Raw genomic sequence first — 10,547 nt, forward strand, 5'->3', positions numbered from 1 at the left:
CATTTACCTGTGACTGTTAGAATCAACACCATAAATGCTGTCGACTAAATGGAAGATTAAACAATTAATCTTTTTAATCAGCGGTCGTGAAATAGGGACCACTGCACTGTTGAAGTGGTGGTTGACATGTTTGAGTTGCCTTAAAGGCCAAAAATTGAATATTCACCTCACACTAAAACTGTCATATTTTTTGTGAGTGTCACACATTTTGATACATGTGAAAAGGTTTTTTAGTGTGGAAGATTTTTTTTCGCCCCTAAGTGTGAGGCAATTGTTTTTTATTTGTGTGTTCGTGTGTATGTGTGTGTGCACGCGTGCATGTGCGTGTGTGACTTTTTTCAGTTAGTGCATGTGTGAGAAATGATTTGGTCTTTGTGCGTGAGAAAAATATTTCCTACATGGTGCATGTGAGAGTTGCTGTGATGTACCCGAGAGATTTTAGGCATGTGATTTTTTTGGGAGTGCGTATGAGAGATTTTTGTTGTGTGAACCTGAACTTTTGTGTGATCGTTTTGCATGTGAGAACAGAATGATTTGGCCCATCAACAAACAGAAGAAAAAGTCCACGTGTGACTGTTTGGCTGTGACTGACTTTCTGATGACATTGTCTCATAAGTTTTTTATAACCTGGCTGACGTCATTAGAAGAACAATAATTGTGTGCCTGTTTGTGCGCAAAAAAAAAAAAAAAAACCTGCGTGCGCGCTTGTGTGTGCTTCTATTATAAGCAAATATGTTGTTAATGCCCTTTGCATTCTCTCCGTGACACTGTAGTGAGTTTCCTTCCAAATTTACGTGCTCTGAATTTAGGTCATTGCATTCTTAGTTCACCACTAGATGCCACTAAATTCGACACAATGTACGTTTAATGAGCACAACAAATCATTGTAAATTCAGATTTAATTTAGGGGGGGTTGCCCGGGTGCCAGAGGTTTCCTGCAAACGAAATGAGACGCATATAGACAACCGAGTACTACCAATCACTGAAAACGCGACAAATACAGGTTCCAACGACCATTTGCCACATTCAATATGGCGGCCCGTTACTTACGCTTCTGATCGAAGAACATTTGGTTTCTACAACACATACGTACGTACGTGTTATCTCTGCACGTTTGTAGTGTGTATTTCTGCCATGCCATGTGACTTCCTGGCTATGTGTGTGTATGTGCGTGTGTGTACAATCACGCTAACTTCTCGCTTTGTCACTCCTTACTGCTTTACAAGGTAATTCAAGGTGAGTCTTTTCCCTTCGTCTTACTGTCCAGTTTATATTTGTCAACAATAATAATTCATAGGCGGACAGTGGCAGCTATACGGTGAGGGTTTATTTGTTGCATCGAGAAATAAAAACTTAATTCTTCTCGAGTCAGCGCGAACGATAGCAATGCTAGGCTAACCTATGATCAGTTGTCCTGTCCACCGAGCTTTAGCTCTACTTTTGACTCTTATACCATTTCAAAGCAAACATACGTATAAGACTCTCCATTGTTACTCTTATCATCGCGCTCGGAGTTTTACAATTGAAATTTAAAGAGCAATGTTGAGTGTTAAAGATTGTTTTGAGGCCTGTTGACACGGTCTAAATTAAAACGTATCCATGGAGGCCACCTTTAACATTTAGTCGATACATTTCCTAGCCATCCATTAGCTCTATATTAGTGCCTCGTTGGGAAGACTAACCAGCACACAAGAAGAACGACTGGGAGTCGTGTCCCTAAAATACTAGGGCTACACTTTTGATCTTCTATTACGACCTTGAATTAGATATCAAGGCTGAAGCTGTTTGAGCATATGTTCAACATTTAACCCATCTACTTGTTCTCTTGTAAAGGAAGGCAATGCCGATCCTAGTGGGCTGCTGTCATTACTGTTTTCCAGTGTTCCATACTGCAGCACACCCATTTCAATTAATTAGCTCATCAGCAAGCCCGTATTTGAACAAGGGAAACTTCTAAAACAGGCAGGATAGCGGCTCTCTACGTCTACCCCGCACTAGTACGATAACGTTGGCAACTACATGCTACCAGTGAGGCACAACAATGAATTTTTAATTTTATTTTTATAGATTTATTTCAGACAGTCCTCTTATATCATTTAGTAATGGAGCAAATATTTTTGCGATATCTCGTATCATAAAGATCCGTGGTTCAAGTGCATCAAAGCAATCAAAGGCCCTTACTCTTTAAAGTGTTGAGTCAGTCAAGAAAATGCTACTTGCACAATCAACGGTGTTAAAAAATACATAAAAAAAACAGTGGATGTCCCTCATGAGAAACTAAGAGAAACGAAAAGTAATTTATGGCAGGTTACTACTATGTGGCAAATCTGCAATTCTATTTCAAATCTGCTGATGGTTAGCGGTGCTGAAAGCTGAACGTATGCTAGTGTGCTGAAATGTCTTACTAGTGGTTGGCCTGTCCGATTTGGTGTTCTTTGAGGGGACAGACGCAAAGGTACACATGGGTTTAATGCCCGAAACGCACCAGGGAAATTCTCAACTGTTGTAAAAATGTAGTTGGGCTGTACGTAATGTTAAGGTCAACGACGCTGATGTATTTCTGGATGGAAAGAATGTCAGAACCTTAGCTTTCCGGTGCTTTCCCATTGGTTTTCTGACGCCATCTCTTTTGTCAACCAGAACAGGTTTTGACAGTCGGCGCCCCGCCTTGCCTCTTTTAATGTCCTCCCTGCCGGTAATTGTGATATGACATCTTTGTTTGCTCGACAGGGAGCCAGGATGGACTCCAGGTCTCTCCGACTTCCATTTTTCCTGTCCAGTTCGAAGTCGTCATACACTTCTAGTTCAAGAGCGTCCTCCTCCTCCTCGACGTCAGCGGGCTCCAGCAGGTTGTACGGCCGGGAGACTCTGCCTCATCATGACCACTTTCCGAGGGTATCATCCACTTACAAAGCAGATGTGGACCAAAAGGTACTATTCGTGGTCTTGCTGTATGCTTAGTCAAAGGGCATCCACGCCAGCCCACTTCTTGACTGCTCACATCAAGTTACAGCTTTCCCCGTGAATATACTGATATGTACTATCAACTTTACAGGTCAACTTAATTTAACCTCTAAACTTGGAATGTTAAAATCCGTCTACGACTTGACCATTTCCTAGCATGTCCACTTTTTTGCCTCTTAAAAACATCCTGTCTGAATTTAGCAAACTCAGCTCCATCCCGTAGGCTTGTGGTGTCAGTTAAAAAACTTGCCTAAGTCGCTCACACTGATCAACGCTGTCCAACTGCGTCAATGCTTGCTGTCATTTGAGATGGCTTCTATCAATGTTCTCAACTCGCGTTCTGTGTGGATTAGAGCAGTGTTGCCATGTATGCAGTGATGCCATGTATGTCAGTGGAGAAACAGTCGACTCATCAGGGGTCTTATTATAGAACATTCCCTGGCAGCTAACAGGCGCGTTTGAGTCCAGCTATTGGTCAAGACGCCTCTCACAAGCTAGTGTTACTGAGGGTCGGAGTTTGTTTCTGTTCCTGTTCTTTCCAGGAGAATCCAGGTTAATCCCGGTTTGGTGCAGGCACAATAACAATCTTGTACATGTCTAATTCAGAATTAATTTTATTTTAGATGCCATGCTGGAGTTGACGCTTTTTACTCTGTTTTATGTTGTGAACTCTAAATTTACAGTCTTTTTTGGGGGTGCAACTGATCGATTTATCTGATCCAGATTTAATTTAATATTGTCCAAGTTCTTGAACTTTTAGTGTCACGGTTTAATTGTCTGATTTCTGTAGCCCTCCACAAAAGCACTGATTATCTACTGACATGTTACCAACCCAACGAGTAACCCAAGCATAATTTGCGCTTTTTCTGCAACGTCAATTTGAAATGTCAAATTCGGCAGATACTCAAAATCAAGCGATTTAGACCCGGGTACAAAAAAAATATACTATCAGGACGTCTCAGTTCCCGACTAAGAGTCAACTGTCAATTTTCCAAATGCCTGCATCCCTCCCTGTTGCCGCATTTCAAGTGAACACATTTATTTTTTCATAATAATAATAATTAGTAAGTATAAATGTAACTAAAATTTTCCACTTTCTAGAGTTGTCGCCTGCCCAGCTCATCCAGAGACTACAGCAGCTCTGACAGCCGCAACAGCTGGAAGCCTCTGACATCTTCCACTCGATCTTATGAACGTCCATGGGCAGAATCTTTACTGAGCAGCAGGACTAAACTGGTACTAAAGCTTTAAAAAGATTTTGTTTGTACGATGATTCATTAAGTTGTGGCCCTTCTCCATTATACTGGTTCTATCTCAAAACCGGGCGTTTCAGCCTTGTATGGTCACTTACCCATTTCATTTTGTTGGCGGCGAACTATAATTGTTCCTCAGAACCTCAACCAACCTAGTTCTAGAACGCAGGTCGAGGAAGGCCGTAATGTTACTGTCATCTTCTGATTGTTTGACGGATTAGGGGCGTTTCTTTAAGCGACGTGGTAAGGAACTCATCTGCATACTCCCGCGTCATGATTTTAAGTGAGCCAGACACAGCCCCCTGCCAGCTGCCTTCACTTCAATGAACATGGAGGTTTAGAACAAGTTTTTCTATAAGGCAAAAATGGGCCAGCCCGTGGTGGAATCTGTAATGGAAACGCGCCTTTAGTTAACAATATGCATCAGGGACTAGGACTTTCCAAGAGATTAGAGGAGATCCAGATTCAGCTAGTTACTGTAGAGTCTAAAAGACTTTGTGATCTGAAACTGAACACCTACTTTTTCTGCAGACTGACCCCGAGGAGAACTTTGGCCGTTCGAGTCTGTTGACCAGAATTGATGATGGAGACAATAAGCGGGCCAAACTGACATACAGCAGCAGAGGACTGTACTCAAACACGCCCAGCACCTCACAGACAGGATCCACCTACTCTAGTAGTGGGTTAAACAATGCCAGAGGTACCTTAAAACCCAATTTAACAACCTCCGTTATCTTAGCAGCATTCTCTTTAAAATTAGGAATTTCCACATTATCCACCAAGTGCCTGTTTGTGAAATATGTGCCGATTCATCATTGTATCCCAAAACTTTATTGTACCGTGGCTACTCGTTGAACAAAGGGATGAGCTGAAATTGGCACATTTTTTTCAATGAGGTTAAACTAATCAGAATATATAGTTGATGTGTTAATTAACTACTCTAGGTGCAAACGTCTGTTTTTTAATGCAATATCAACATAGTTTTATAAAGGCCCATTTCCAGCAACCATCCCAGTGTTTTAATGATCCATTGTGTTTGCTAATTGTGTTAGAAGGCTAATGGATGATTAGAAAACACCTAAAAAACGGCCAACACCGTTTAACATATCGAATCAAGTTTTTACGGCAACATTTGACAGTGAATAAGATGAAGTACAAATCACAGCACCAACGGAAAAGTTATGTTTCATTATTGTGCTTGTTTTCACAGTCTCTGTAAAGAAATGGACGATGCAACGTGATTTTCGGCCTATGTGGCACCTCATTGTGTACTTTCTCAGCAGGTATTAAAGAGAAACACCGCGAGTCGTCCTGGACTTCGAGCCATTTTCTGTCGCGCTCTTCACCTTTCCGCTCAAAGCCCCTGTTGCCAAACAGAGAAGTGGAGACGCCGAATGAGCCGGGTCTGTCAGAGCTGCGTGATGGAAGGGCAAGATTTCAAGAGTTGAAGTCTTTGTGTAGGTGCTTTTTGTGAACATTCTGAGGATTTGCTTGTTTGGTTGTTGACAGACTGTCTTTGCTGCCCTCAGACAACACCTCAGACCGTCTGACTTCCACTTACGCCCAAGGAGCCCGACCCAAAGACACAGCTTACTCTTCTTGCTCCTTCACTGCTGAGCGAGAAAGGTCTCCCGGCGTTGCCTCCAGCTCCTCTGCCCATCGCTTCTCCACACCACGTGACTACAACAGCCGACCCTCAACACGGGTCTTGAACGCCTCATCCAGCTATGCCCCATTTCAGGAACAGCCTTCCTCCCGCAGGCGTGAAGCCCCACTGCCTTCGACAGCTACTTCCGACGGTGGCGAGCGCCAACGGCGAACCTCTACACGGCATCTGTTATCCCGCCTTCTGTTCTCGCCCCGCTCCAGCCAAGACTCCTCCTCTTCCTCCTCCTCCTCCTCCTCCTCCTCCAGTAGCTCATCCAGCAGCCCCTCGGTTGATGATGACAGTCTGTCTTTGGAAAGCGACGAGGGCGCCGGGAGGGATGCGGAGCCGGCCTCTCACGCCACCGGGACCAGGCAGTGCAGAGCTGACCTCTCTCCGATATGGGAGGATAAGAATTGCGGCGTGGCAGGAGCTAGGGTGGCGTCACCCAGGGAGCCTCAAGTTATGAGCAGAGAGGCGGCCAGTGACGGAAACTCCAGGCTCTCTTCCTCCCTGCGGAGCCGCTGCTCTCCTCTCCTCTCTCGTCTTCAAAGACACGCAAGGGGAGTTGGTGCACAGTCATCTGCCGGCCAAAGCCGTCCTCAGCACTTGCTGAGAAGATGGGACATTCGTGAACAGAGAGCGCCTCAAAATGATGACAAAGATGAGGATGGCGATGAGGATGAAGAGGAGCAAGGGGCGGTGGGTCTAAATCATTATACCAGTCCTCGCAGGCAAGAGGAGTTGCCTCAAGTAGAGGAAACTTTAGCGGGCTTGGCGCAGCGCCGCAGGGGAGATCCACTCCAAAACGAGTCCACGAGACCTCAAGTTGGCCCTGAGAGGACGCTGGACGTCGCAGGGAGCAAACAAGAGAAGCTTCGCATTATCAAGGAGAGGTAATTGACAGGATTATAGGGTCACAACAAAGAGATAAGCAGCACATAGCATGCCAAAGCATTGTATTGCCAAGAATTTACAAGAAGACATAGATGTACAAAGTCCTTTTGTGCCGGCCGCACTGTCAGAAGGCCAAGGCTATAAAATCGATGCTCAAATAGAATGAATTGAATTTAATTGATCCATTTCTAGCGTTTGTTAGTAGTGTGTCATCATGGTACAACACAAAGTAGCACTGATGCCTTTTCCCCCCGCTAGACTGCTGCTGGAAGATTCTGACGAAGATGAAGGAGACCTGTGCCGAATTTGCCAGATGGCAGAGGTGTCGGCATCCAACCCCTTGATTCAACCATGTCGATGCACAGGAAGTCTGCAGTATGTCCACCAGGACTGTATCAAGAGATGGCTCTGCTCCAAACTTGGCTCAGGTGAGTGGTGTCAATTAGCAGTAGGGCTTATTTAAATTTAGGCTTCACGCGGCAAAATAAGTCAGCTCAATGCTAATTAATTCAAATGACCCTTGCATCAACCTTTTTGGTTTTCTAACAGCCTTGCCACAGTGTACCATCTACAGTATTTTCCGTACCATAACGTGCTTCGGGTTAAAGGGAGCAGACTCAATTATGGGGGTGGCCCATGCGTGTTAAAACATATGGTATACAAAAAAGGTAATGGGACCAAAACACTGAGTTCGGCTGAACTTATTAACATTGTAGAGTACGATATTCACATTGTTTATCAATCTTCATCTACAACTCCAAAGTTGTCATCGTTTGTATCCGAAGGAAACTGCTAGGCAAGTTCACCCGTAAACATGCCAAGTTCCTTCTCGTCATTATGAGTCAGCCTTGTCACGTTGCATTTCAGCAATTATCTATTTTTACCAGGCTTTTTTTTCCCTCCCAAGTTCCTTTTAAACTAAAGTACCTGTATTTCTACTTCAGCAATCATCTTCTATTTTTACGAGGCTTATTTTTCCTCCCAAGTTCCTTTTTAACTAAAGTACCTGGATTTCTACTTAAGCACAATGTGAAATAGTTTAGCCTATTCTGTCTTTTAAGCCATCAACATGGAGGCCATCACAACCTGTGAACTCTGCAAGGAGAAGTTGCGCTTGAACATAGACAACTTTGATATCCAGCAGCTGTACAGGACGCACGCGCAGGTAAGGATCACTGTCACTGTCGACCTTCTCGGAAACATTAGCGCACAGTGTGCTGAGGCGCCTCGTCGCACTCTACAGTTTAGATATGACGACTTCATCAGCCGTGGTGTCCATCTGGTGGTCCTGTTGCATCTTTTTGAACAGAGGTTCGCTGATGTCCTGGGGGCAATCGATACAGCCGGGGTGAGTAAACAAGCATGAACACCCACCTTTTCAGTCTACATCAGAGTCCAAATCCAATAGTGTACTTGCATTTCAAATGAAATACTTCATAAACATTTGCCGACCAATCTAGTTTTACACACACACACACACACACACACACACACAATATCGATGAATTTAGACAATTTAAAACACGTAATCATACAAAAATTCACTTTTAAAATATTCCTTATCTTAATGGCTGTCCTTACTTTGTCACTGGAAGACTATCGATGACTTGCTTCAAGCAAGTCATAGTTGTAACAAAAAAGTCCACATTGTCCCACACCAAAATGTTCAACAAAACTGTCCCGTTTCATCCAAAGTCTGCTTTGAAAACTATTGTCATGATTTATTAACCTTCAACCAGCTTTGGCTATGGAGTAGCAGCACATACAAACAAACTAATGGCAGGCATATCTGTATCTGCACGCTTTGTTACACCAATGATTTCACTGCGTTGTATAGTTGACTGCTTTCTGTTATGAATGAAACTCAGAAGTATTTTACTGTTTATAGGAATGTTAGTTTTGAAAAGAGCCAATTGTTCCCTCTTCCCATCCAGTCATTTAACCTGGTGAGAATTCTTCCAGAACACTTGGACAACCCTGAAAGTATGTCTCTTATTTTTTTCCTCACATGCTGCAAACAAAGGCGAGCGTATATATATGGAAAACCGTTTGAGCATTTAGTCGAGTGTGACGCCCATTTCACACTGACTGTGGAACGGCGGCGGCGTGGCCTCCGTATGTAGGGTAGGGTAAAGCATTGAATCCGACATGTCAATTCACATCAGCGTAAGGTTTCTATTTTATCTGGATGCCGCATGCGTGCTTTAATGAAGCCGAAGAAATTACGGGAGATGGACAGCAAGTCGGGCAATGGAATAAGAGTTAGATCTGGTATTTTTCCAAATACATATTTTTTCAATACATACGTATACAACATACAGCTGCATGTGGGGAAAAACGCTCAAATGGCTTTCCACATTTCCGCGCATGCAAATGGTCTGGTTCACCACCTTTGTCATTGTTGCAGGTCTTCTCGAGGAAAGTCTCCGCCAGGAACAAGACGACCGACCTTCTGTTGACTTCTCTGACTCGGACGACAACCTGGACGAGGAATACTGATCAAGATAATCTGCTTGCGGGAAATGGGAAGCTGTTGAAGAATTTCATACGCTGGTGGGCGAAATTGTCCCATTTTGAAAATTGCAGTTTCAGAAATAAGAGAACTGGCTCGCACTTCTGTTAATTTGGCAAAAAAGCGCTGAGTTTAATTTTTTGACCTTCAGTGTTACAAAAGTAAATTAGTTCACCTCAAAGTATATTTTCAAAGGCTAGAGACATCAGTGATGCAATTAAAAATTAGTCGACTAAGGTGTTTAATAGGGAAATTAATCTGCAGACGAGACTGAGTCATTCACTAAAAAAAAAAAAAAACGTCTGGACTTTGAATGTTCAGAGGATATAATGGTGCATGCCCCCCTGAGGAGAGAGCAATATGTGGCATATGTGAACCAGTTTGTTTGCAGTCTATTCTCAACAGTTCACATTATCTTTCCCCACATTATCGGTTATTTACACGTAAGTTCCCAATTGGTATCGGTTTGTATGAAAATGAGAAATGAAACCAATTTGAAAATCACCCAACAGTGAAGGTAGACTTGTCAACCCACTCCATTAGGGAACTTCATGTTACTAATGAGGCAACACACTGTGCACTAATGTGAACTTTTTAAAATTGTACTACTTAACATCTAGTGCTGTGGTAGCAGTACTGCTAGTGCACAGCCTTGCCTCATTAATAATGTGGTTTTTGTACCACTAAGCCAAAGTAGTCCCAGTGTGCAGCAATCGCATCCAGTAGTGGGGGAAACCTTTTTACTAGTGAGACAATCACTCTACAATTGCACTGCAATGTCTCATTTGAGAGGACAAAGAGTATCCTAGTGCTAAAGGCTTGGTAAGGCAAGGATGAGGAATAAATGCTTGGCTCACATTTTGGTTTTGATTGCCCACTCTGTAAAGATTTACAGATATGCAAACTACAAATGCAGTGGTGTGTGAAAACAGTTGCTTAAGCACGTTTGGTATGAGTGCACTTTATATTTCAAGACAAATGCAACCACAAGTGCTTCAATGTTGACAATTTGTTTTGGGCTGCTTTTCCGCTTGAGTGCAAGCGTGTCCAGCTTTCAGATATCTTCTTTTCAGTGTTAAAGGGTGAAAAGATGCGTTAAAGCATAAGTTGAGTTTGAACATGTTTATCGAAATAAAAGTTGAATGTGAAAAGCTGTGTTTGAACATGTTTATCGAAATAAAAGTGGATTGTGAAAAGCTTAACAGGGTTAATAGTTACTTCGGTATGTTATTGCCGTTTGGAAGTTGCCTTTCTGTGACTCCTCCAGATGCACTTG

The 10,547-nt window shown here is 43.1% G+C and overlaps 1 protein-coding gene across 6 annotated transcripts; it reads left to right on the forward strand.

The window, feature by feature from the left end:
* The first annotated feature begins 1,077 nt into the window (after positions 1-1,077).
* marchf7 (membrane-associated ring finger (C3HC4) 7) lies at positions 1,078-10,473 on the forward strand. 6 transcript variants are annotated; one of them, XM_061277488.1, is made up of 11 exons: positions 1,078-1,236; positions 2,731-2,931; positions 4,066-4,200; positions 4,749-4,917; positions 5,498-5,674; positions 5,747-6,758; positions 7,018-7,187; positions 7,821-7,924; positions 8,003-8,107; positions 8,694-8,742; positions 9,167-10,473. In XM_061277488.1, exons 2-11 carry the CDS (start codon positions 2,740-2,742, stop codon positions 9,256-9,258), a joined length of 2,205 nt encoding a protein of 734 aa, XP_061133472.1. In that variant the 5' UTR covers positions 1,078-1,236; positions 2,731-2,739; the 3' UTR covers positions 9,259-10,473. The 6 variants fall into 6 exon arrangements, with proteins under 6 accessions (XP_061133472.1, XP_061133468.1, XP_061133470.1 ...); XM_061277484.1 differs by having other exon boundaries at positions 8,694-8,705; XM_061277486.1 differs by having other exon boundaries at positions 5,501-5,674; positions 8,694-8,705.
* Positions 10,474-10,547: the final 74 nt, after the last annotated feature.

The sequence above is a fragment of the Syngnathus typhle genome, linkage group LG4 (assembly GCF_033458585.1).
Source record: "Syngnathus typhle isolate RoL2023-S1 ecotype Sweden linkage group LG4, RoL_Styp_1.0, whole genome shotgun sequence".
NCBI lineage: Eukaryota > Metazoa > Chordata > Actinopteri > Syngnathiformes > Syngnathidae > Syngnathus > Syngnathus typhle.